This window comes from Elephantulus edwardii, unplaced genomic scaffold (genome assembly GCF_000299155.1).
Source record: "Elephantulus edwardii isolate Elephantulus edwardi_28Jun2011 unplaced genomic scaffold, EleEdw1.0 scaffold00267, whole genome shotgun sequence".
NCBI classification, from domain to species: domain Eukaryota; kingdom Metazoa; phylum Chordata; class Mammalia; order Macroscelidea; family Macroscelididae; genus Elephantulus; species Elephantulus edwardii.
In genome coordinates, this window is record NW_006400017.1 from 600100 (window position 1) to 627824 (window position 27725).

General features: G+C 44.8%; 1 protein-coding gene across 1 annotated transcript in view; it reads right to left on the bottom strand.

The window, feature by feature from the left end:
• Positions 1-27725, bottom strand: part of ZZEF1 (zinc finger, ZZ-type with EF-hand domain 1) — a 135385-nt gene that overhangs the window by 4559 nt on the left and 103101 nt on the right. The window contains exons 34-52 of the mRNA XM_006899757.1: positions 26663-26801; positions 24385-24550; positions 23487-23749; positions 21898-22067; positions 20372-20522; positions 18653-18792; positions 17275-17549; positions 16419-16593; positions 15509-15641; positions 12794-12993; positions 11256-11375; positions 10043-10234; positions 9156-9256; positions 7484-7619; positions 7032-7391; positions 5444-5587; positions 3808-3976; positions 2865-2963; positions 2053-2218 (exon numbers count right to left, since the gene is read on the bottom strand). Coding sequence (XP_006899819.1) covers positions 2053-2218; positions 2865-2963; positions 3808-3976; positions 5444-5587; positions 7032-7391; positions 7484-7619; positions 9156-9256; positions 10043-10234; positions 11256-11375; positions 12794-12993; positions 15509-15641; positions 16419-16593; positions 17275-17549; positions 18653-18792; positions 20372-20522; positions 21898-22067; positions 23487-23749; positions 24385-24550; positions 26663-26801 — 3299 coding nt within the window. The remainder of the gene's footprint in view (positions 1-2052; positions 2219-2864; positions 2964-3807; positions 3977-5443; positions 5588-7031; positions 7392-7483; positions 7620-9155; positions 9257-10042; positions 10235-11255; positions 11376-12793; positions 12994-15508; positions 15642-16418; positions 16594-17274; positions 17550-18652; positions 18793-20371; positions 20523-21897; positions 22068-23486; positions 23750-24384; positions 24551-26662; positions 26802-27725) is intronic.

Consider the following 27725-nt stretch of genomic DNA (forward strand, 5'->3'; position numbering starts at 1 on the left):
GAGAAGGGTGCAACAATGAATGAATGGAATTCCAAAATCTCTGTAGATGTTCACTGAAATGAAAAATAAACAACCTAAATTTAAAAAAAAAAAGAAGCAGGACGGGAAATTCTGGGCTGCTTTAGGAACAACTTGACAGCTGGTTTCTCAGAACAATGGTCATACTGTGTAAGTAAGATGCGCCCATACTGTGTGGCTGAGAACAGCCTGCTTGCCATCTTTCCCTTGGGACTGTCCCCCTACCCTCTATTGTGGCCTCTGGGTGAAGGCCACAAAGCCAGTACTTCTCAGAATCTCCAAAGTGAGGGAGTGTGAAATCTCAAGGGTAGCTGCATTTCAGGCACCTTCTCTGGGCTCAAGAATGAGGGGTGCAGGGCTAAGTGCATGGAGGGAAGGCCGGTGGTGGCCGGTGATCTGTGCTGGGCGTATGCTCAACGTAGCTGGAAAGGACCATTCGCCTGGTCGTGTAGATGCGGCTTGTTCCACAGCTTCACTCCCCTCCACACTTCTGACTGGAAGCCGTGCACTAGTGAAGAGTTCAGCACAGCAACCTAGTGACCCCTGGTGTTTGTGTGAAGAAATGGTGGTAACAGTGATTCCACTCGGCTTTTCCTCTCTCGTCTGCCACCTCACCAATCGACAGGACTTTACTTTCTCCTCCCTGACTTGTACAGACTTTTATTTTTACAGTAACAGCTCCCTATCACATGTCTGTTACTTTGGATACTGTCAGCACACTCTGAATGTCAGGAAGCAAGGACAGAGACGTATTCACTAGGGTGCAGAGTGGACTGCGTGTGCAGATGATGCGTATAACATAGGCGCCCTGCAAATTAAAATAACTACCAATACTTTCCCCGTGATGAAAAATTATGCCTCTCATTGCCACTGGTTACTCCCAAAAGACAGCAACATAGGTTACAGGGATCAAAAATAGGAAGAAATAAATGAAAACAATAAATCCCGTTATAAAATCATAACACACCACCCAAAATGACAATAATGAGAAAGGCTGGCAATACTAAGTGATAGTAAGAATGTGGAGAAACTGAAAACTCTCTGGAGGATCAGTTATGGGTCAGTTCTGACTTGATGCCACACAGCAACAACAACAAATGTAAACTGGTATGTGAAAAGCCCTAAGACCTAGCAATGCCACTCCAATCAAAGGCATATATATGTGCATCAAAAACACTTCTCAGAAGGTGTGCAACATCATATTTACACTAGAAAAAAATGAGAAGCACTCTAAAACGGCCAAGAAAATAGCAGAACAGGTTGGAGGAGCAAATTGTGATATATTCCTGTAATGAAATTTTATACACCAATGTGAAGTGTCATCAGTCAGGAGAGGGCAGAGCGTCACGAGCCATAGTGGACTCGCTGGCATCTAACAACAATAACAAGAAGGATCCTTTTCTGGCTCATGAGCGTGATGACCAGGTGCTCAGGCTTTTGTACGGCATGTGTCTCCCTTAAATCTTGTTATGATGTTGGCACAATACCCGTCTGATGTAAAAAAACCCACTCAAACAATAAGAAGTAGTAATGTTTCATACAACACATGGATGAAATTATGTGATAATCATAAAAATAATGCCTATTTTTATGTCAAGAACAAAACCAGCCAAGATTCAAAATGGAAGTTGCAGTTGGGGAGGGTGGGATGTGAAGGGGGGTGGGGTGCTGGGGATGCTTAGAATTAGAAATATTTTCATCTGAGTGTACTTCATGGACATACTGATTTGATGATCATTCACCAAGCTTAACCAATGCAATCATCTTTAAAGTAGCAGAATCTGTCAAGACTACTCACCCTCTCATTCTGATCCTTTACACACATCCTTCAACACCAGTAAACCTGACCATCTATCTACGTGGCCTCCCCAGGCTCTCTGGGCCGCACCCCGCCATCACAGCACTACTTCCCTATCTCCTCATCACGATGACCACTTCCACGGCCATCTGTCCCATTTCCAGTAGGAGCCCACTGAAAGAAAAGGCTCTTATAAGTCAGTCAAATACATAAGCAGCAAAGGGCTTCCAGCTTACCTGTGGGAACAGCATCGCACAATCTTTAAGAGTAAGTGGATGGCTTTTAACCTCTGATGACCAGTCTGGCGGCAGGCCACGCCCACCAGCCACTCCCAGATTTTGGCCAATGGGAGGTGTGGTATAACTCTTTCTTCTGACAACATCTGCTTCAAAATCTCGAATCCTGGCCAACCAATGAAAACAGAGATATTTTCATGATAAAGTCTAAAAACTGGGTACAGTAAGATTTCTAAATTTTACAAACTGCTTAGGTTTTAATTAATGTAATAATAAAGACATATGCCCTGTCTTTAATAAATAGGATGAAACTATTATGCTCATTTATATTTTTTTCAGAAATTCAGCCTTTTGTAAAGGCAATACAGGAACAACACTTTAAGAACCTCCTCCACACAAAAGGCCATAGTAAATCAGAGAAAACAAGTGTTTTTGTTGTTGGGACAAAACCAGAATGACTGTTAGCTGCTGTTCAAGTTTACAACTAACCATGTCAGGTTCAGAAGTGGCCAAGTGTGGGTTTGATCAGGGAGGCTGCGGAAATATTTTTTTTTCTTGTTTAAATGTTTCCTTTTTAAAAAATTATTATTATTCTTATTAATTTCAAAAAATATGGAACGCTTCACGAATTTGCGCATCATCCTTGCGCAGGAGCCATGCTAATCTTCTCTGTATCGTTCCAACGAGCACAAGGCTGCGGAAATCTTAAAGCTTCCGTTTTGACTTCAGTCAAGCCCGGGGCAGTCATGGCGCCTGCCCCTCACAGTGAGTCTGGCAGGCAGACAGATCCTACAGGAAGACAGGGCACCCACCTGTCTGGAAACGCCCCAGGTGTCCAGCTGTCACAGTGAACTTGTAGCCCCACTCGGTGTTGCTCATGTCAGAGGTGAACCGGTAATACAGAGTGTCTCCTAGTCACACAAGAATCAGAGCAAGATCAGGAAACAGAAGTAAAAGGCAACAATTTAGGTCATTTCTGACAAAACACATATTAAACTAATTTTTAAATTCTCTGAGTAATTTCCCTTCCCAATTTCAATACTGCCTGGGCTAATAGGCAAAATCGTGATAGGTGGGAAAAGTTTGAAATTGTTAACAATTCCATTTTGCTTGGATCCAAAGTCAACACCCTTGGTACAAGCAGTCAGGAGATCGGGAGATGTATAGCACGGGGAGAGTCTGCTGACAGGGATCTTTCCAAAGCCCTGAAGAGCAACAATGTCAGTTTAAAGACTTAAGGTGCACCTGACTCAGGGAATAGTCTTTCCAGTCACCTAGGGTGCATCTGAGAGGTGGCCCATGAATAAGGATGGCAGAGAAGAATTGATGTATTTGAGTTGGTGTTGGAGGAGAGTACTCGATACATCATGGACTGCCCAAAAAGCAAGCATGTATGTCTTGGAAAAGTGCAGCCAGGATGTTCCTTGGAGGTAAAGACGGGAAGCTTTGTCTCACATATTTTAGACATGTTGCTAGGAGAGGGTATTCCTTGGTGAAAGGTATCCTGCTTAGGAAGGTGGAAGATCAGTAAAGGAGAAGACAACCCTCGATGAGATGTATCTGTGACAATGGACTCAGATGTGTTGAGGATGGTAGGATGGCTCAGGATAGAACAGAGTTCAGATCAATTGTTGATAGGGTCACTAAGAATCGTACTCAACTTTACAGCACTTAACAACAACAACAAGAAAAACCCCAATGATACTAAGTTTCAACACTTAATGCTATTAGTCTATATAACCAAATGTTTACTACCTGGAAGCTCAAAATCTTTCCACTTCTGTTGGGACCCACTGAAATTGTGCCGATCCTGCTGGAAGTCACTGCTGCTAGACATGGCCAACTCGTCACAGCCCTCCTCAGTATTGCACCGAGAATCGAATTTGATTGAGAGGTAGATTGCACCAGGAATGTTAACTTTGTCCTGTGGAGGGGACGAGAATGTCTCGGCTGTTATCGCTGGCATTTACCAAGGGCTTGTCTCCAGCCCTACAGCCTGTGATGGCAACTGGGAAGGTACAAAGGGGAAGCACTGTCCTGCCTCCAGGAGTCCTCAGCGAGCTGGGAAGGTGACACGTGGACTGCGAATGCAATGAGAAGTGATCGAGGGCAGGGCAGGTGCGGAGGGCAGACTCTACCCAGAGAAGGAGGGAGGGCAGGAAAGGGCTCACAGTGAAGGCACAGGGGGTAGAACGAAAGAGGCTGTTGGAGGAGGGGGTAGGAGAGAGGATGGCAGGAGGCCACGGGAGAGGAGGATGCATTTCAGGCAAACGGAGCCATGGAGAGGTCTGATGCAGGGAGTGCTTTGTGTGTACATGTGTTTGGGAGACAGCAGGAAGGGCATGACCTGAGAATGAAGGCCAAGCAGAAGCTTAAATGAGGCAGTTACACTTTATCTGGGCAGCAAGGGGAGCTTTGGAAAGCCCCTCTCTGATAGCCAGTGTCAAGAAGGCCAGGGCTGGGGTGGGGCCAGGGCAGGCCATGCAGTGTCAGCCACAGTGACCCCTGACAGAACTTGGTGACTGGCCAGATGTGTGCAGGGTTGGCACCTAAAAACAAAAGGAAGGAAAGGAGAGGAGGTGGGTTAAGTTTATTTAAAACAAAATTTCAGCTGCCTGAGAGTCGGTTCTAAGTGTTTCTGTCATCACCCTACTCCTGCAGGGCACCTCCACTGAGAGGCATAACAAGGTACCAAAGTTCTGTAAGGCCTGATATTTTTAAAAGGGCTAAAGAAAGCAGATGGTGGTAAGTGAGGCTGCCCCACTTTGCCACATGCAAAAAATTCTCACCTCAGCCCAGATATAAACTTAAGGCTAGAAATGATGAAGCTTTTGGATTCTAGTACATAAATATATATGGGTTCTGGGGTCAGGGCATGGTTTGGCCATCAGGAGGCTGAAAGGCAGGAGGTGAATCTAGCTAGACTCACACTCTGACCTCCTGACTGAAGAAGCCAAGAGCATGCGAAGGAGTTGTTGAAGACAAAGTCATCTCTCCTCTAAGGCCAGGAGGTGAGCATTTTCTAAGGTGGTAGGGAAAGGGCAGGAGGTGTGAGGTGCCAATTTCCTACTGGTAGGGGAGAAGGTCAGGAGGTGTGTATTTTCTACTGAGGAAGGTAAGGAGGTGTGCATTTTCCAGGGTGGTAGGGAAAAGTTGGAGTTGCGCATTTGCTAACAGGAGAAAGTCAGGAGGTGCGTATTTTCTATATGGAAAGCTCAGGATGGGGAAGACTTGCAGTACAGAAACCCTGGCTTCAGTGCAGTGGACCGCAGGAGGGTCTAAGGAGGTCAGGGCTCTAAGTGGGCAAAGAGCTGGGTTCAAGTCAATGAGCTTGCTTCTTATTGTCTCCTGCACCAAGTGCAGCCCTGAGGCTGGTCAACTTGGGTCATACCTCGAAGTTGGTATTGTTGTTATACGGGTGTTTCGACTCTCTGACTTGCATCTCCATTCCTGGCTCCTCCATGAACTGGCAGGCAGCCAGGGCCATGGTCCCCAGCATGTTCTCTCGGCAGCCTCGGAGCACTTTCTGCAGGATCTGGTGGAACAAAGGCAGAGAACATCAGGGTCAGCCAGGGGCTGGAGCTACTCCATCAAACAAAGAGAAGTTTACTTCAACCCAAGGCCCATCTGAAGGGACTGGCATCTTCCTGGCCCTCACACCAGCCTCTGTAATCCCACCTGCACTAGCCATCTCTTATTCTAAGGGCCCTCAGTATTAATCAAGACACTGAAATCCTGTCAGAATCACTGCTTCAGGGGGATTTGGAAGAACTAAGAGAATGAATCAGAAAACTCTGAGGGGTTCTCAGCATAGCAGGTGTGTAGACAGAGACTAATAATTACAGCACAATGTGACAGGTATGTAAAGTGAAGGGCAAAATTAGCAGCTTTCATGGGGCAGCAATGGGGGAAAGGCATGTCTGAGGGAAGGACATGTTTGCCAATTCCAGATGAGGCTGCAAGGCTAGAAGAGGACTCACAGAACTCAAGAACTGGTTCTGATCTTAGATGGGCAAGTTAGTGAAGAATTAACCTACTAAATCCCAAATGAAGCATATGTGTATGTGTGTGTGTGTGAGAGAGAGAGAGAATGAGAGTGACAAGTCGGGGGGACAGGATGAAGATACCAAAAGTGACTCAAAATTTCTATCCTTGGAAAGATGGTGATCAATTTTTCTAGCTCAGCCAGAAACAGGGCCCAGGGTCCTGGATGCAAGACCAGGATATTTCCTGCTACATTGGGTCCTGTGCGTCTATACTATACAGCAGATGGAAAAGGCGCTTCTCTCTAGGCAAGTGTGTTGACCCAGCAGCCTTACCAAAGAATGAGCTGAAGACATCATTTTTATACAAGGGATTCTAACATTTAAAATCAAAGTTAAAATCAGAAGTCTGCGGCAGACCCTCCTGAGATCTCAGTTCTAACACTGAGAGGCTGGGACCCTGCATGAGCCTCCGTGGGCTGCTTCCTCACCTACTAACACTCTGTTGTGGAAGAGGACAATGCAACACGGGTGGAGTGCTGGCAGTGGGTGTGCGCAGGCACAGACAGTGCAGAAGTGGTAGCTTAAAAAAGAAGACGGAAACCTCACTGAAGGGGCACTGTATTACCAGACAGGCTTACGGAGGGCTGTGATTAGGTCTGTCCTTGGGCTTAGCATTATGCACCCCAAGGGACGTGAGAAGACAGGCTAGCTAGGACATTTAGTTATTTAGTAAGTAGGAAGTATGTTGAGGTAGATTTTACGGGATCATTATTTCAAACATGCCCTGTACTTGGCTGCAGGCCAGTCATAGGAGAGTGCGCAGCAGTGAGCTTGCTTTTACCACAGCCACACCTGTCTGGAGGATGGGGCTCAGCCAAGCGGGAAACCCCTCTCCAAGGAGTTTGTTTAAAGTCAGTGGGAGAGCAGAACCAGGGGAGGGGTGGGCAGAGGAGGGGGTCTGTGGATGAGTGCAGTGCTTGGCTTATTAACTACCTTCTCCCACTGTTGTTTTTCTTCCAGCTGCATGAACATATCCAGAATGTAGGTCATGTGGGCAGGGCCACTTAGCTCCAGGATGTCTTCACTCACTGGGACGTGCCCAGGCCACTCAGCAAGCAGGGATGCAAGCACATGGCGGGCGTACAGGACAGCCGTGGCCTCATTCACTCGGAAGAGGTAGTCACGAACGGCTCTCTTAGTCTTGCAGTTCAACTCTTTGTGCAAGAGGGCGGCGCTCTTGCTCCGGCGCTGCTTGGCGTAGCTCTGCTGCAGTTCACTCTCTGTGCTGGAGATCAGCTTCTGGGTCACGGGATTGGACTCGGCAGTGGCCTGCTTACAGCATGCGGGCCGAGACTGCAAACCCAAAGGACCATCATTATCGTGGACTGGCCTGCTCACAATGAGAGGTGGGGGCACCTGCTTTTATTAAAGTGGGGGCTACGTACCAAGCATGGCAAGATAATCATGTCTGTGTCCACAGCTTTCGCGCTCTGCTCGTCCAGTCTCAGACTCTTACTGGGCTGCCACTTCTGAGCCAGGGTCCGAATCCTCTCATCTGTGGTGAGCTCATCTCCATCAAACCTGAAGGGGCACAGAGGTGGGGACAGGAGTCTAACCTGCACTTCAATTTGTGAGAAAAGGTGGTCGACTATTTTTCTCTTACTGTGCAATCACTGTTCACATTGTGCTAACTGGCTGCACACCATTCATTTTTTTATGAGTGCATCAGAAGCTCCCAGCTGCTCCATGGTAGAAAAGAACTGATCTGCTCCTGTGGGGTCGACAGCTGAGGAAACCCCACGGGGCAGCCCTTTGTCCTGGAGAGTCATTGTGAGAAGGAACTGACTCCACAGCACACAGCAACAATGGGACACTGTCAGAAACAAAGTGCCCCTGAAGTTTCAGGAGGACACATGGTCACCCAGTCGGGGAGCACAGTCCCCAGCACCCCTGCAGCTGGACGGAGCTCTGTGCTAGGATCCTGCCAATACTGAGGTGATGTGTGTCAGCTTCACGAACTTGTCTTCTATGCCTTGACAACCACCCTACTTGGGGTCAGAACACAGAGGCGGTGTTGGGGAGCTTGCCTGGACCACAAGATGAGAGAAACTCCTTGGGGCTGCTGGGTCACTGTGTGGATCAGAGGCACCACACGCCTGTCTCTGGACTATGGTGTGAGAGGAAAACAAACTTCTCTTGTCCTGAGTCATGATTTCCTGGATTTCTTAGTTAAGAGTAGTTAGACTGTTCCTCCCTAATGACGTCCCACTTCATCTCACAAAGGACTCGCGGCAATGTATAAGAACTGTTGTTGTTAAGTGCTGTCAAGTCGGAGGCGACTCATAGCGACCCTATGAAAGAGAGTCCTCAACGCTTGGGTGCCTTTCATTCTCTCTCTAGGTTCATAGAGTTTCCAGAGGCAAGCTATTTTATGCAAGTGGATGCCACTCCTCCTTCCAAGTATAAGAACTACGTATCGTAAAATAGCAGTATGAAATAAAAAGTAGGAGAAAATAAAAGTAGGATAGAAATTATACTAAGAGATCAAAATGAGCATATGAGGGATGGAACACAGACATAGAAAGTTCTTAAAAATTTAAGTACCGAGGCTGAGAACAAGCTCTCTTGCCAAGAGAAAGAGAGTACCATTAATTTTATAATTCTTGAGGAAGAAACATAAAAATAATTTATAGCTGTGAAGGCACTTGCCTACAAGGATTGCATAAAAGAAATCTTGGTGTCAGGATCTGTAAAATAAATCCTTACTTAAGAAGTAAACTGTAAATGGAAAGTTGCTCAAAAGGAACAGACAGCATACTTCAAGATATGATGTAGCATGGCCACTTCTGAGAACTGAAAACCAGTTCCAAACCTGCTCTTTATTCAGAGCTCTCTCGCTGGAAATAAGTGCTCTCTGCTCTCGATGAGATGGACTGACACAGTGACTGCAGCCACGGGTGTCAGAGATGGTGAGGACGGCACAGGACAAGAGGGGGCACAGATTGGTTGTTAATAGGGTCGCTATGAGTCATACTGGACTCGACAGCACCAAACAATGAAATAACTCTTTCAAATTCTCTCCCTCAGCATATTTCTGCTTCCTCAGATGCGCCTCACCTCTTCTGGACTTCCAGGAAGAAAGAATCGGTTCTTTTCATCTGTAGCTCATATATGGCCCGGAGAACGTGCAGAGGAGCATTGAGGGCATCATGCGCCATCTGAAGACCACAATGAGGAAATAAAAGGGAGAGAGTGAAAGACGCTTCACACACATTATTCTGAGATGCTCTGATCTCAGAAATGATACAATGGTAATTCAAGTTACAAAGCAAAAAAGTATATAAAATTTTAAGTAATAAAACATGGATTATAAAATCAGCACTGCTATCAAACATAGGGAAAAAAACCCAGAACACTGGAATATCAAGAGAAATATTGTATTATCAAAATACTATCTATAGTATAAGTCAATATATATCCACCGCACTAGATTCTCCATTAGCTTCTCCATAGCTACCTCGTACTAAATTAAATTTGGTAACTGGCACATAATCTAATAAGTATATACTTGCTGTCTGACATCCACCTTGCACTCTCTGGCCACTCTTCAAGCCCTGAGCCATTTTTATATCATTCAACAAGAGCCTGGTCTACTCAGATAAACTAGAGAGTGTGTCTGACCAACTATGAGTTTGAGGACTAGTATTTGGATGGGTTTCTGTAAACCCTAGAACCTACATGTAAAGTTTTAGATACATTTGAATGTGTATTTTATAGGCAAAACATCTAAATGCTTGGGGTCCATGATGCAAAAACATTAAAACCTGCTTCTGTAAAGGCTTTTCAGTTCTGGGTAAATTCTGCATAATACATATTGAGTCTTTAGGAAGTGAATTCTCAGGACATCAAAGCCAAGCATGTGAAGGTGGAAACACAGTCCAGGCCTAGGATTATCCAAGCCCAAGGATCCTTTGTTCAATCAACACGATGTTTGCAAAACATACCAAGAAGCATATTCTGGTGGGTTCATCCAGGCTTTCTAGAGGGTCCAGCTTCTTCTGCTCCATTTCACTGGGGCTGCTGGCTGACCGCTCCACCTCATCCTCTTGGTCTCCTCGCTCATCTAGTTCCAGGTCTCCATGGTCTGTCAAAGTGTTGATTTCCTTTTTTGAGGAGTATAGCATGATGGATAGAATCTACACATAAAGACAATTGGGTAGGGCAGAAATTGGAGCATTTTGTGGGTGGAAAGATCACACAATTCTTTAACCATCAAAGGATAAAAAAATTCTGGCCTAGTACCTTAAAAGGCCTAAGAATGTAAGCTTAGTAAACAAACATGAAAATAAGTTCATTGATCTTGCAATAAATAAAACAAAACTATGAGGGACTTTGCATTTATTAACTTTTCTACAGAGAGTATAAACTGATATTATCTTTTCAGAACATGTTTTAGTGAAATACAAAGAGCTGTGAAAGTGCTCATATCCTTTGACTCTGTAATTCAACTTTTGGGAATAATGTAAGATACAGTTAACACTACATTTCCAATAAGATCAGAGAAGCAATAACAATGCTGAAAAATGGAAAACAACCGTATGTGGCCATTAAAAACAGTGGTTGTGGACAACTGGCTAGAAACTTAGAGGAGTTCAACTGTTCTCCAGGTTATTAATTGGTAATGTTCTGGCATATCTTCCCTTAAACCTAATCAAATCCCTTTAGAGAACTAGTGTTACTTTGAGTTCAGGCCTCTGTGTGACTAAGACCAGTCATTGTCCAGCCCCACACAGCAGCCATCCTTCAAGCTGAAGCTGCCCTTGTCCCAGCAGGTTCACAGGGAAACGTAGCAATTCTGTTATGAAAAATTTAAGGCCTGCACAGAGTAGTCATAAAATTATCAACTAAAATATCATGTAAAATAAACAGAAGCAAGGACAAATTTAGAAATGGGATTTTTAGTCCAAAACAACTTTGAAGGGAAATAATTTTCAAGGATATTCTTTATTACCATGTGTTTTCACAAAACACTTCTCTTCCAAAAATTCTCTGAACAAACATAAAATTCCCTTTCCCTCGTCAGGGGAGGACCAGACTGATCATCTCTATTTCTAGATGGAAAAGCGGATGTAAGGTACAGTTTTTTTAAATGCCCAGGAAGAGTGCCCACGGCAGAAGCAGTGGACCAATGCTCAGGCAGGAGGCACCCTCACTTACTTCCAGGTCCCGAAGGAGCCACGTTTTACTGAAGCCAGTCCCTTTGCTGCACTTTTTCACCAGCAGCTTCAGCAGATCAGTCTGAAGAAAAGTAGCCTGGGTCTCTTCAAAACCGTGAGCCTGTCAAGCAGAAAAGGTATGACTTGTATCTGCCTCGGTGTGAGAGAGGAATGACCATTTGAAGAGAAACAAGCCTTTCTCAGAACCCAGACTCAGCTGGTGGCCTGCATTTACCTCTGGTGTTTTCACTTCCACCATTTCCCACATTCCTTCAAACAAGAATTAAAGAATAAATAAAGAATTCTATGATGGATGAAACTCTGAAGCTTCGTAATAACCTGCTGTTGAGTCAAGCATTCTTTAATTCATTCACTCAGCAAATATTTTTTAATGCATATCTTGTTCTTTGTGGGAACACCCATGCTTCTCATGGCTCTTAAGTGAAATCTAGCTCCTAACACGGCTGACCAGGGCCCACCTGGCTTCCTGCCTGATTCTCTAGCTCCACCCCTTCTGAGAGATCCTATAGCCCTCCCTGGTAGTGTTCCTGCTTCCTGGAAGCTCTGCTTGCTCTTGCTCCTGCCTCGAGGCCTGGAGCCTGCTGGCCTCTCAGCATTGGAACGCTTGCCCTTGTTCCCAAAGGCCTCACCTATCATCTCAACTCTCACCGCCCCAGAAAGGCTTTTCCTGATTTAAGGTGGTCCTCCTGCGAGTCTTCCTCATATCAGTAAGTTCCATGAAAACAGAGACCTTCTTTCTGGTTCACCACTACACACTCAGTTCTGTATATCACTTGGTTCAAAGAGTATTGACTGAATGGGGGATTCAAAGATACAAATGGTTCCAGAAAGTTTTCTTGCCTCTCTTGTTGTAATGTAGGGATGGGCAATCTCCTCCTGTATGACTTACTGCCTCTGAAAACCCACGGGAGGGTCAGCTATCAGTCAGTTCCAACTTGATGGCATACACCACCAACAATTATAATGTAAACAAATAACACAGTAGTGGATTGTGATAAATGCCATAAAATAGACAAGGAGCAGTTGTAAACAGACTCCATCCTAGAACCAAACTCTCAGGGCTGAGCCAAGCAGAAGACCGAGCCGAGTCTCCCCAGGAAGTTGTGTCTCTCCATGGCATCCCCACCAAGTGGTCCAACCCGCCTGCCCTCACCTACCCCAACTGCCAAAGCAATCCTAGAGCCCACTGGATCCTAGAACTCTTTATTCTTCCCTTGGTTTAAAGCCTATGGAAGCAGAACTATCGGTCAGACAGGAAGTGATAAACTTTCCAGTCTATATTTCTACTGATCTGTCAAAGTCATCTACTAGGTAGTGGTAGTGTTTGAGTACATGAGGCAACACTGAAAAAACCCAGGGAACTAAACTCTTGGGAGAATTCTCCTTCTTTCCTAAAAATAATCATGATCCAATGGCTAACCATCCATGAAAATAAGATGGCATTTCCTCCTTGTTAAATGCCGGCAGCTGTCAAATCCCAACCAGAGTCATCACCAAACTGAAGAACCTCACCATTACCTTTAGTGTTTTATACAGTCCTTTGAGGGCCAAGGACAGGACCCAAGTGGCTTCCACAGCCTCGGGACAATGGCTGTCCATGCTGGTTTGCAGAAGGTGACTGGCGATTAAGGCGAAGTGCCTGGAGTACTGGCTCAGCTGGGCCTGAGAATCCCTGCATTCCTGTCCCCCTCCTTTCTGGACCAGCTGATAGTCCTTCACTGAGGGCAGGAGGGGAAAGCAAAAAGCGTAAGGCCAGTGCTCCGTGCAGCTGCGCTTTCCCCCCAGTGCACATCTCACTAAAGCAAGCGCTGCAGATCCTAAGACACAAACCTCCCTGATGTCAATCTTAGCCAGTGTAGAAGGCCAGCTTGCAGGTGAGCACAGAAATGGTGCTGTTGGCTATAGGAGCTGTTCAGATGACGATGACCCACAGTGACCCTCTGAACAAGGGCTCTGTCCTGAGCCAACTCACTGACCCAACAAATGACCCAGTGCCACAGTCACTGTTTCAATCTATTTAATCCAAGGTCTTCCTCTCTTGTGCTGTCCATCTACCCTTTCAAGCATGATGTCCTTCTCCAAGGACTGGTCCCTGGCAACATGCCCAACCTATTAACCAAGAGATTGAGGGAGACAATTCACATGCCTAACCTACAAGTAAATTATCTCCAAAAGTGTTAAAGAAAATTCTCTAAAATAGTGCACATGAGACTTCCAGAAGATTGACAAAATATATAAAACAAGGGTTCTAAGACACTGGCCAGCAGGCTGTGCAGGACTACAACTCCTGACAAGGACACAAAGTAGGCGAGTCTTCTTACAGCACCAATTGTGTGTGGGCACATTCCAGGCTGCAAAGGTAGTGGGAAGCCAATTAGAGTCAAGTAGTCTCAATGAACTGAGTGGACAGAGATCCAAGGGAAGCCAACATGACTAAAATTTAGGGGGGCAGAATATCACCGGGAAGGGAGTAACGCAAGTGCATGCATGTGCACATAGGCACACACACAGAATGGTGATCCAGAGAGCTCAAAGTATTAACTAGAAAAGGGTATAGAAGCACCAAAAATTAGTATTCCTGGGACTCACATAGAACTTGGATTAGTCTGTGTCCCACCAGGGAGAGGGAAAGAGCTTTGTAGTACAAGGATCACAAAGAAGTCTCCTCGGAAGGATACTGCTTTAGTAACAAGTGTGGTATTGGAGAAGAGCAGTGACCATCCCACGACTGCCAAAAGAACAAACAGGTATGTCTTGGAGAAGGTGCAGCCAGAGAGCTCCTTAGAGGTAAAGATGATGAAGCTTTGTCTCACATACTTTGGGCATGCTGCTAGGAGAGGCTATTCAACGGAAAGGGACATCATGCCTTGAAAGGTGGAGAGTAGGTGAAGGAGAAGACCCTCAACCAGGTAGACTGATAGGGTCACTGCACAGTAGGCTCTAGTGTGTCAGGAAGTGTGAGGATGGCACAGGGTAGAAGCGGTCAGATCTGTTGTAGGGTCGCTGTGAGTCATGCTTGACTAAATGACACCTAACAACATCAAAGGCTGCTTAGATTCTTCCTAACAAAGCTTAAAACAAGGTTCTGACTAATTGCAGATAACTTATTAGCATATTGTTGTTGTTGTGCTGTCAAGTCAGAACTAACCCACAGCTGACCCTCTAGAGAACTTCAATAGCAATTAATCACATGGGAGGAGATTACCCATCCTTCTCCCATGGGCAGCTGGTGGATTCAAATCACATGTTTTTGCGACTGCAGCACAGCTTCTTACCACTAGGCCACCACAACTCCCACTTAGAGCATACCAAAACAAAATCTAACACCATTTAAAGTAATACCAAAAAATCTGGTATCAATAATGTGAAATCCATGATTGGTATGCATTAAAAAAAAACGACCAGGCATCCAAAGCAGCACTGAAATGCTTATACTGGCAAAGAAGAAAGATCTCCATTTAGTGGTCCAGACTTTCACCTTAAGAAACTACAGAGGAAAAGAGCAATCACCCAAAGAAGGAAATGAATAATGACAGAGGCAGAGAGTTAAAAAATCAAAACAAAACCCAAATAAACCCAACAACAAAACAGAAAAAGTAACATCAATGAACCATAAGCCAGCCCTGTGAACAGATCCAAAAAAGTGAAAAAGCTCTCTCAATTTAATGGTCTAGGAAATAAAAGAGAAGACACATATTACCAAAGTCGGCATGAAAGAAGGCAGCTGATACCTTAGCACGTTGAAAGAAACAGAAGACCTGCATTTACTCTTTGTGGTACAAACAGCTCACACACTCAATGCCTAAGCAAAGGCTGGGGATTCAGGCCACCCAGAGGCACCGCAGCAGAAAGGCCTGGACATCTACATCCAAGCACCAGCCCCTGCTGAGCTCAAGGAACACAGCTCTGCACTGACACTCAGTCAGAATCAACTCACTGGAGAAACTAATTGTTGGGAATGTCACGTCAGGCTAACTGAGAACACAGAACTATACACACAAAGGAAGCGTGGATCGGAGCCTCCAGGGTGATCCAATCCAACCACATATGTCAGAAATAAGGGCAAAGCAGGGCATAACTTTCTTAAAAAAACAAAACAAAACAAAACAAAAAGCCAACCTAAAAATAAATCACATGCAAGGGCAAGAAATAGGTATCTACATTAATTTTAGGGGACCTAGGGATCAGACCATTTTCTTTCATTCTTAGGAAAAAAAGAATCATGCTTGGGACCTGTTTTTCTTTTCCGAGTTTTGACATCGACGATCACAGCCCTGTTCTTCTCCGTGAAGTGTTTCAGGATGATCACGTTATGGGGTTCATTGGCATTATCCATATAGACACAGGGGGTTCCCACACAGAGGACCTAGAACGTGACAGAGAGGCAGAAGAGGCAACTCAACAGCACGCTGAGACAGCAAAGGGTGCATCAGGCATATGCCAGTCCCTCTCGTTTGTGTCTTTGTCTTCAACAAGCACCCAAAGCTATGTTCTTTTCATCTCCAAAAGCAAAGGGCCTGGCACAGAAATGACTTAGTGTTGGCTAGATGAAGCCAGGCTTTACAATTTCCTTTTTGGAATCAGTTGAAAGCCATAAAGATTAGCAATGAGAACCAGATGAATACCTAAGCGAAAAACAAGTGTACTTTCTAGTAAGTTAAACTAGTAATTACTTATTATTTAAAGTCAATTAAACAAGTAACGACAATATCCCCACTTAACCTTCTGTTGTTGGTACTGATTTGCAGCAACGCCACAGGACAGTGTAGTACTACCTGAAAGGGCATCCAAAGCTGTGACTCTTTACAGGAGCTGACTGCCATCTCGTTCCCCTGGGGAGGGGCTGGTGAGTTCAAACTACCAACATATAGGTTAGCAGCTGAACACTTTAACCACTGCACCATCAGCGTTTCCTAAAGCCAACAACTACTGGCTAATAAAACGACTCAAGTGACTAAACTGTTGTTACTACAATCTGAACAACTCGTTCCATAAAATACCCATCCTGTAAAAGCAAATTATAAAACTGAAAAAAAAACACAAACCCCAAAAAACAAACCACAACCATACCTTGCAAACATACATGCTTAGAGAGGCCTCAATGTGTGTGAGGAAAATCAAACAGGTGGGTGGACTGATGTACCTGAGGGAAGCCGACCAAAACCAGCAGGGTGAAGATGTTGGTGTGCTTCAGCTGGAAAGGCAGCTGTTTGATGCAGTGGTCAGTGAAGGTGGTGATGACGTCACGCCACAGTGGGGCGCTGTTGAGTGACCGCAGGATCTCGGCCATGGAGCACGCCCAGTCTAAGCCCACCCGGCTGGAAGGCAAGAGCTCTGTTAGGGCGCAGTACACGCGGCTCCCAACACAAGGAGTCAGGGCTCTCTGCACTCTGCAGCAGCCCCTGAGGCCAGCTGAAGAGCACTCGAGCCAGCTGAGCAACTACCAGAATGATGCCGCCCATGAAATGGTATGGGGGGGGGGGGGGGGGCGGAATCAGGGTCCAGTACCTATAAACTCAGTCTAAAACTGGGTTTAAAAAAAGTCTTTCTCTCTCTCTCACAAACACACACACACACATTCACATGCAAGAAAACTCTTTGGAAGGAAACATATGAAATTGATGTATTAATATGATACAAAGCAGAGTGCTCCCCCCCTCCTAGCTTTCTACTTTCCAAATTTGGAACTGTGCTTATACTACTATGACGATGAAATATATCCATTTTCTCCAACCCCCTAGGCCTTCATATATTGCTCTGGGCTTCACCCTATCAGTGCTGAGCTGGCTGACTGACCATGCTGATTTCCCATGCTCTTAGGAACAGCTTTACTGAGGGCTGACAGCACAGCAAATAAAACCAGTTCTCCTCTCACTAGAGACACCCAGCAGCACTATGCCACTCAAGTTAATCAGGGTCAGATCAACAACCTTACAAAACGAACAAACGCCAAATGGGGCAGGGTCAGGGAAGGCTGGCTGGGCAAGAACCAAGGCTACCTGTCCAAGCACACAGCTCCCAGGCTGAAGAGCAGGTGGGTGGTCTTCCAGCCATCTGGCACAGCACTGTCTCCGGAGGCAAACAGGTTGTGTTTGGCCGAGAGGACCTTCATCACGGCAGCATCTACCTCTGCTGGCAAAAGGCGGACTATTAACTGGCCCAGAAGGCCAAGTGTGAGGTGGTACGTTTCATTCAGGTGGCCTGCGTTGGAAATGATGACCTGGAACATGAGTGGGAGGACGTGCTCCAGGTCTATGAGGGGCACCGTGGGACCCTGAGGGGGCGGGAGGGAGAGGGGGAGAGGGGGAGAGGGAGAGAGGGAGAGAGGGAAAGAGGGAGAGAGGGAGAGAAAGAGAGAGAGAGAGAGAGAGAATATGAATTTGCTTCAGTACAAGAGGCAGCCGGTGCTGCCAGAGGAACACACCCTATCCCTTCAAGTGTTATCTGTAAGGGGTCTACTGCAAATAGAACAGTGCAATGTTGTTGCTGTTGATTGTCATCGAGTTGAGCACAACTCATAGTGACCCTATGAAAAAAGGGCCTGAAGCCTTTCTATAACTATCAACATTTACCAAAGCAATGGTTTGCAGTAATTGCCATGCTATCATCACAAGTGAAAATAGGCCTTTTTTCAAATCTCATCTGGAATCTTACTAATTTCCTTTTACCTTGAAAAATAAACTTAAAAATTTGACTGGACATCCTCACCCTCATTCTTATATCCTCATTGTAAAAGAATTTAAATAACTCAGAAATACATTAACAGTTAAATCTCTCCATAATCCATCCATCCATTCCTCTACGCTGTCAAAGTCCAGGAGGTAAGAACTGTTACTAGTCTTCTAAACCTTTCCCCTATGCATATTTCTATATTATAGTAGACAACATCATTTCATCAATGGTAAATTTCTTAAGTGTGGCTATACAGCACAATGTTTTTAGAGATGCTGGATTATCTAAGGTGAAGCATCAACGACGACTTCAACCTAATTTCAGAAGTTCAGCAACCTTCTCTCAAAATACATATATATTTTTTCACTCATTCCCATCAAGTTAGAACTGATTCATAGCTGACCGTCTAGTAGAGGATATAAATTGCAAGGGAGGAGACTGTCCATCTTTCTCCTATGAAGCTGCTGGTGGATTTGAACTGCCCACCTTTAGGTTGGCAGCACAACTTCCTACCCACTAAGGTACTAAGATATCAGAGTGAGACACACACACACACACACACTCTCTCTCTCCCCCCCCCCCTGACCCCCTCTATTCCTCCCTCCCTTATAATCTCACATGTACTCCCAGAGATGAAAGTATCTTTTTAAAAACAATGCATTAGACCATCTCTTCTTACAAAATGAAAAGGCCCACTTCTCCTACCGACTTTAACGGAGGTAACATGGCTGCCAGGAGTCCTAATATCCTCTTCTGGGAGCACTCAGCGAACACCTGCTCAGGGCTTGGAGTCACCACCTTTTCTTCTACTGGTTTCTGAGACACTCCTTCTGAATTTTCAACATCTGCATGTGAAACACCAGAATTTCAGGTTTTGTCTGGGGTTACATGAACACAAAGCAGCAAGAAGAGGAGCACATAAACTGTGCCGCTTCCAAGATGATGCTGGGATTTTCAAAGTCCTGTTGCTGAACAAAGGCTCAGGTGTTCCCTTCCTGAGGGGCTTCTTCCGGACGATCCTGCTGCTTTACTGTCTCTCATCATCCTTTGTTCCCTCCACCTCCTCTGCTCTCAGGTGCTCACAGCATTTAACCACCTTTGAACACTCTAAACTCATTCATCATTTACTGTCTTTTTTGTCATCTAGATTTTTGTTTTTGTAGGTGGACCTGAAAATGTTTCTGGAGCACAGCAGGTGCCCAGTAAATATGAGAATGAACAAACCAGGATATAATAATTCTCAGAAACAAACTAGCATGGATTTTGATGGCTTGAAGTGGAGTATTTGCTGTTTGTGGAACTGAGAACATTAAGTACTGCGGAGATGAGCTCAGCCCACCAACCAGGCGGAATGGCTGATGGCACTCCTGCCCACCCTCCCTCACAGAATGCACAGATGGGAAGAGCCTGAACCCCTGGGCGCCTGCTGTGAGGAGGAAATGGAGGTTTGCTTCAAGTCTCTTGAGCTCACAGCATGTCTACTTCATGGTCATCAGTACTCCTAACACAGCTCTGACCTTGTGGCTACTGTACTCAGTCCACCTGAGAGCCCGTAACCTCGCAGGCACCTTTGTCCTTGAATGTACCTTGTGTTTTACCACCTTGCAGGCTGTGCTCTGGTGGTTTAGTCTGTAGGGAGTTACGTTGCTAACACAAAGGTGGTGCCTCTCTGGAAGTTTGAATCCACCAGTAGCTCTGCAGGAGAAGATGAGTAATCTCTTCCTGTGTGATTTACAGGCTCCAAAGACCCACTGGAGGGTCAGCGACGATGTAGTTCCAACTCATTGGGAATGAGCAGAGAGAACCTTTGCTCATGTTCTTTCTACTTTGAATGCCTTTTCCCACAGCAGACTGATTCTCCCAGAGCAAAGGACTTTTACATTTCTTCCTTCAGAAGGTTTTAGTGGATATAATCTGTTCTGGACAAACAGCAATGTCACTGCTAACACTCTACTTACTCATCATGTATTTACTGAGGACCTGCTGAACTCCACAACCATTTCTAGGCACTTGAGATACATCACTGGCCAAACAAAAATCTATATGGCAAAACAAATAACCTCTCTACTTACTCTTCTGAGTAGAATCACATTCTGCCTCAAATTAGGTGCCTGCATTTTTGTCTATAATCCCCTAGACTATAAGCTCCATGTGGGCAGGAATTCTCTGTCTCAGTTCATCCCCAGCGCCTAGTGCTTGGAACCTAGAAGGTACTTAATAAATACGGAGAGAAAGAAATAAGTAAGGTGAGAAAGAAGGAAAAAAAGGGAAAGAAGACTTTCAAAACATTATCAGCGCCATCATCACACAACTGAGAAACCACAAATGCCTATTTGTAGTCAATTTTGACTTGAGTGCACCAAACAGCAGAGAGACTGTGAGTGTGTGTGTAAGATAAAAATGGTTAAGGAAAGACGCTTTTACCAGGAGGTCCTGAAGGAGCACTAGTATTTGCAGGCGAGTCTGAAGTCTGGGTCTGCCGTGAAGGATCCTTCATTAATGATACGCTGTCATCTGCCTTCTTTGTCTTGTTGCAGTCTCCAGGTCTGACTTCCTTATGAGCAGCTTCCTTTCCCTAAGAACAATAGTGGGTGTAAAAGAATGAAGGTCTTTTAAACAAAAGTTTACTCCATTAATATCATAACACATTGTTTTTAACATTAGTCAGCTATCAAAACCAAAAAGTTTCATTTCATGACAGTCTAGAGCCTGCTTCTATAACGCTCTCTTTGGCCTGGAAACCTATGAGGGTAGTTCTACTATGTCCTACAAAATCACGAGGAGTTGGAATTGACTCAGTGACAGTGGGTGTGATTTTGGGTTTTTGAAGGTGAGAGCAGACTCCTGAATATACGTGATGGATTTTCAAAAGTTAGTTAAGAAATTAACCATGTCTCATAATCTAGGCACTAATTTGGCCCAGGATGTTTAGGAACCTTCATAAGGCCCAATTCTGAAAAGTCTCTTACTAAATACTCTACTTGTGAATCCTTAAGGAGCCAATCCTTCAGTGCATGCCTCTGTACCCTCAAATCAGTCATTTAAGTTTCCTTCCAAAACAGAATTACAATTACCAGAAGGATGATAGTACTGGATTAGAACAAAGAATGCTGCCAGGGATATTCTGATGCCCTGCAATACTGCTAAACGAGAGAACCTCTGAATAGGGCTATGCCTGAGCCTGTCTCCAAAAAATGAAGACCACTTAGTGATGAAGCTCAAAGACTAGCCTCCATGATGCAGTATCTATAAAAACAAAGTAAGCAGCCATTCTCGCTACTGGTCCTAGCAAATAACATCATGTGAAGTGGAAAAGGGACTGAAGTTGTTAAGGATTCTATCTCACCTGATCTATACCCAGCAAATATGCAAGCAGCAGCCAAGAAATCAAATGACATACTGCAATGGGCAAATCTCTTCCAACGGCCTCTTTAAAATGAGTAAGAATGATGATGCCATTTTAAAGATGACAGTGCATCTCACCCATGCATGTGAGTCAGAGGAGCCTCTTTCAGGTTTTCAAAGGATGGTTTTTCAGATATAGATTGCCAGGCCCTTCTTCCAAGGTGCCTCTAGGTAGAATGGAACACTGACCTTTTGGGTAGGTTAATCATTTGTACCACTCAGGAACTTTAGATACAAAATATTATTAATCCAGGTAGAGGCAGATACCATAACATGGAACTTAAGAAGAACACTGCTTGCAGTACTTTAAAAATGGACTCTATATATGTAACATGTAGCACCTTCCAGCAACTATATGGTATAGATATTGTTATTATCTTCATGTGATAGATTAAAAAAGGGGCAAAAAGGAGATGTGGTAAACTGAAGGGATCTGAACCCAGCCTGCCTGGGTGCAGGCTGTACTCTTCACCCCTCTCTCTACACGCTGCCTTATGTGGATGGTTCTCCCTTTGGACACAGTCAAACAAAGAATTGCTACTTACATTGCAGTGCACAAAAGGGCCTGCCTCTGGGGGCTCCTCAGCATCCTGGACAACCTTCTTCTCCAGCTGCTTCCCTGATGTGCAGGTGGGCAGTGGGCCGGGCAGGGACTGGTGATCTGGGGTAGATTCACCATCTGGCAATACACCAAGAAGCGCCAGAGCTTTCAGACCTATATAAAAGACAGGAAAGAGAAGGGTTGAAGGGGTTCTTTCCTATAAATGAAATAAGTCATTTTGCAGCTAAATGGAAGAGGCCAACTGAGTTCTACACAAACCAAACCAGAGAGTCCTCAATCTAAACATCCGCAGCGCTCTAAATCTCGTCAGCTCTTGATCTCAGACGGTCAAAGTTTAGGCAGCGAGAGATCTAACCCTAATTCTAAAAGGCACAAGACAAAAACACAACAGGATGGTTTGTGTTAATTTCAGAAAACTCTAAGAATTAAATCTTGGTAATACCACATAACTAGAGTTCTAAATTCCCACTGGCATACAGATAACAAAATAGCTCTGAAGCACTTTATTAGCCACTGGCACTACAGGCCTAATTTCTCTCACGCTTTCTAGGACAAGGAGTCTATAATGCTGAGAAAAATGTAGCCACTTTAGAGGTTCAACATACAAGTTATTTTCTACTGGGTTACATGTTGGGTTGCTAAGCAAGAGGTCGCCAGTATGAATCCACCAGCTGCCATGTGGGAGCAAGAGGAGGTAGTCTGCTCTGGTGGAGACTTAACAGCCTCAGAAACCCAACAGAGAGAAGTCATGAGTCAGAAGTGACTCAACAGCAGGGTGTCTCATGGTTTGTTTTTTTATTTCTCAGTAGAGTAAAACTCCTTTAGACATTTTATTAGTAAAATTATTTTACCTGTAAATAGCCCTCATCTAAAATGTGTGGAATTTGTTCTTCAAGGTAAAAAATGTCTGACTTCACTTTCAAATTTAAGTTCGGTAAGTTCAAATAGAAAAACACTCCATCTAATTCACCTCAAGGCTTGAATTTACTATTTTTAATACCTTCACATAAAAATCCTAGAGATGTCAACTGCTATTTGAATGCATTTGAGAGTTCTAGGATTAAGTTCCACACCAGAGGCAGCTCTTCGTAAAGAAAATTGTTTTATGGGCACTCTGGTGGCTCAGCATGCAAGGAGTTGTGCTGCCAACCCAAAGGCCATGCTTCTCTAGGGGTTCAAATCTCAGAGGGAGAAAGACGGGATGATCTCCTCACACGATTTACAGCCTCAGAAAATCCAGTGAAGGTCAGCTATGACTTGGCCCCAAATGGACAGCGATGAGCTGGAGCTCTGACGTGAAGCACAGGGGCCTGGCAGTGATCAGGGTTAAACATGAGGCTGCTAACCACAAAGGTCATGTCTCCATGTGAGAGAGGTGAGGCAGCCAATCTGCTTCTGTAAAGGTTTAAGCCTCAGAAACCTACAGAGCAGTTCTGCTCTGTTTTAAAGGGCTGCCATGAGCATGAACCGACTCGAGGGCAGTATTTTGTTCTGGTTTGATTTAGGTAGAGCGTGTTGTGAGCTTTCCCTGACAAGCACCAAGGGCTGGGGTGATTTCTATGCATGAGAAACCTTTTCCCTGGTGCGCCTTCATCAGGCAGTCCCCGATGAGCTGCGTGCACTGGCTCCGCAGGGTGATGGCGCTGCTGTGGGCCTGAGGGTCCAGCTTCTCCCCATCCACGTCCTCGGTACTAGCCAGGTGGGCACTGTAGAGTGCCAGGGCAGCAAAGAGCAGCCAGGAGTAATTATGGATGTAGGGCTGGATGAGTCGCTGCCGGTCGCTGATCCGAATGGTCACCATCGGGTGGGCTGTGATGCTGTGGGTGGGCAAATGGCTGCAAGGGAAGACCATTTTAAGACCATTCAGCCTTGGTGAGATTTCAAAAAAGAGAAGAGGGTCTGAGAGGAACACATGCATGGTGATATCCAGACATGTCTCATGTAAGGCTGTGGGTTCTGACCTCTCAGAATCACAGAATCTGCTGAAAATTTAAAGAGAAGCACTTCATCTCAGAAAAATGGGCAAATACAAACGCTATACACATCACTCAGGATTCCACATAACTCCCAGAAGACTATCTATAGAAATGAGGTTAAGTAAGTCTTCTTTGCTGTGAACGATGGAAGGTGTGATAATAGCATTCTGGCTACATAAGAAAATGCCTGTAATTTTTAAGAGATACAAAAGCAGCATATAGGAAAGAAATGATGGGAGGTCTGGCATTTGTTTGAAAATATTTTAATAAAGAAAAAGAAATAAACTAAACTTAAACTAAGCAAGGATAGTAAACCCTTCAAAATTGCTGAATGTGGGTAATGGGCATATGGGAATTTGTTGTACTAGTCACTTTGTACTTTAATATGTTTGAATTTTTTTTTAATAAAAAGTTGTTTTGGTATTTTTTTAAAGTAAAAAGCAAAACAATAGAGGCAGAAAAGGCTACAGGGCAACAGGCCATCAAAGACGTACCCATATGAGTATTTCTTTGCTGCATAGCATCCATAGCAAAGATCAAAGTCGTCACACACATTGCAATTCATCCTCCTGCCTATGATCAGACCTTGGCAGTGGTCACAGGCAAACTCCATGTTTACCATTTCATGGTCATCCCCATGGCCCTCAGGCTTCACTCCACCTGGGAGAAAGAAATAGCAGCATGAGGTGGGTGAAAGCAAAGGGTTCCTAAAGAGACTAGCCTCCAAATCCAGCCCCATTTGCAGCTCAGTACAGCAGAGCCACAGGCATGGTTCCCTCTGGGCAGCAGGGCCACAGCAGGGCTCCCTCTGCACAGCAGGGCCAGAGCAGGGCTCCCTCAGAACAGCAGGGCACACTGCTAGGTGGCTCTGAGCTTATGAGAGCAAAGAATTGCTCCAGAAAGGGCACAGGGATATTGACCCTTTGCAGAGCAACAAACTAATAACCAAATCAAATAACCAATTCCTGTTATGACCGGTATGGAAGAATGAAACCCACATGCCAGTATGTGAGCTGTCTCTCATACTCCTTCTCTGAAAAATACTTAGCACCTATTGGTGCAGTTTTGGTGGCCTCATAGTTAAAGAATGTGGCTACTAAGTGAAAGGTTGGCAGTTCAAAGTGACCAGCTGCTCCACGGAAGAAAGGCATACAGCTTTGGAAACCCGAGGACCACTATGAGTGAGAACAGACTGTGGGGTAGGAGGGTTTTTCATTTTTGTTTTTCAATGCATTGAGGTGCTAGACAATTGTTAAGGGAGAGAGGAGGAATGGAGAAAAGTCTAGAAAATGTATTAAGTCATGAGTATGGTAGTTTCATATTTCACTAAAATAAAGTGACCCAATAATGATGAAGTAATTCTTCCCCCCTCCCATCTTTTTGCCCACTGCCCCGCTCGATGAAGTAATTCTTAAAGTCAGATATTCAAGAGTCACTAAAGTTGATTTTTCTTAGTCCAGAATTACAGATGAAAACAGATGCCATAATCCCAGACCTGGTGAGTGAAAGAGAATGCTTGTCTCAAAGGAGTCTCTAATTTCCTCCTGCCACAGACCCTCCTTGCATTCCTCAAGTCTAATCCATTCCCATTCCCACTATCACATAATCCAGGCATTGATCCCTTCATGATTACTATAATTTCCTAAAGGATACTCTCATATATACTAAGTAGCCCCTCTCTAGCACAGTTCTGATCATATTAATACCACATGTGAAAATCCTTTTCCAGTGTCTGGAGACAGAAGTTCAAATTCTTTAGTCTAACATCACCCCAGGGTCCTTCAATCTGCCTCCCATCCATCTGACTGTATTACCCAGCTACGTGTCGAGGACGCCTAGATACATATACCATGATGCTCATACCTTTGAATTGGGTGTTTGTGGACCTCCTAATGGTTAACCCTCTCAAGGTTTTCTTTACGTCATCAAGTTCTAACTTTTCCCAGAGAACTATCAATGGTTGGTCAGAGACCATATCCCTATGGTTCAGAGACATATCTCACCTCTTCCATAAGTCTTCCCTGCATGTATCTCTTTCCTACACACACTGCGAGTGATTTATATTACTGAATACTTCCAGAAATAAACTACAAAATTCCCTTGTAATTGGACACACACTTGAATACCCATTTGGTGGATATGCCAGTTTCCCTGTAAAGGTTTCCAGGACAAAGATGGTGTGTTTTACCTCTGGGCCAAGCACATCAGGACCCCCACTGTACACTACTGCTGATCTGCTTTACCTCAGCATCTACATATAAGTTTTGAACATTTTTTAAAGTTTGCTTTTTAGGGGTTGTATTGTGCTTTATATAAAGACTGATGGACTCAGAGGAAAACTGTTTCCTAGACACGTACAGACACACATTCACTGTTCTGAATGTTTAACACATGCCTACAAGCCAGTACACAGGATGATGTAAGAGATGTCAGACAGCAGAGCTCTAGAGTTTTTCATCTGGCTGATTTGTGACAAGTCAGAGAATACTACAAGGCAATAAAACCACTGCCAAGGCATCATGTCTGATACAGAAAGACAGAGCTGCCTCGTGGGGTTTCCTTGGCTATAAATCTTCACAGAAGTACATTGTGCATTTTGTTTGTCAACCAGCTGGTACATTCAAACCATTGATCTTTCATTTAGTGGCTGAGTGCTTAAGCACTGCACCCACCAGCAGGGTTCCTGGGCTGTGCAATGGAAGTTTAAAAAAAAAAATTCAGAAAGAGAAACAGTCACTTCTGAATGTGGGGCACTGAGCCCGTGAAGATTACCGAGGAAGCAGGTTTTGCAGAGGTCCATGTCACTGCACTGCAGACAGCGATAGCGGTGCCAGGGGGCGATTTCATCACAGCCATCACAGGAAATGTCCACATTCAATAGGTCGCAGTAACGAGCAATAAACATGTGCATCTGTAAGGTGAAATAAATTAACCAACAGATTTTTCTAATGTGGCCATAGTTCATTAATCAATTCATTCCTTCAGTAGGTACTCAGTGGGTACTTAGGAGGCCCCATGCGCTAGTCTACATGCAAGGATTAGATGACTGAGCTGAGTGTCTGGTCAGGAATGCCCTGAGCACACAGACGACTAAGCACACTGTAGGAGAAGGGCTTCGGTGGGCAAATGTAGGAGTTTAAAGAGGACACACAAGAGGGATAATAACGGGAGAGAGGAAAGTCAGGGGAGGCTTTCTGAAGGAGACCACTCAGCTAAGGCTGAGACAAAAGTACAAATTCACTGAGTGAAGGCTGTGTGAATGCCAGATAAAAACAGAAGTTCTAGAGAGAGCAAGGCGTTCTAGCAGTACAGTACATGTGGAGTTGCGCTGCTAACCCCCCGGCTGTGCCCACTCAGGTAGTTCGAATCCAGCAGTGGTGCCAACGGAGGAAGATAGGCAATCTCCTCTTAGGCAATTTACAGCCTCAAAACCCAACAGGAGGGTTAGCTAAGAATCAATTCTGACCTCAAGTCAGACCTCAAGTGGGGAACAATGAGTTTGAGTGAATTTGTGAGGGGGAAAGACAAGAGCTCATGAAATTGCTATTAATTCAGTACAGAGACTATACAGAACAGAGGAGGAGTAAATAAATCCAGTTAAAGATGTTCAACAGCAAAGGGCCTTGAATACTAACTAGCCCAAGGGGCCATTGACAACTGTTGGTAAATACAAGAGTCCCAGGATCAGAGTGAAGTATTTTGAAAGTTCCTATAATTGTAGAGTGGCAAACGGACTGAGGAGAGCAAAGTCAGAGGCCAGGAGGCTGCCATGATGGGAGCTGTTGAAATAACCTCATGACAGGACAGGCTGGGCCTGAGGCAGTCAGCAGGGCTG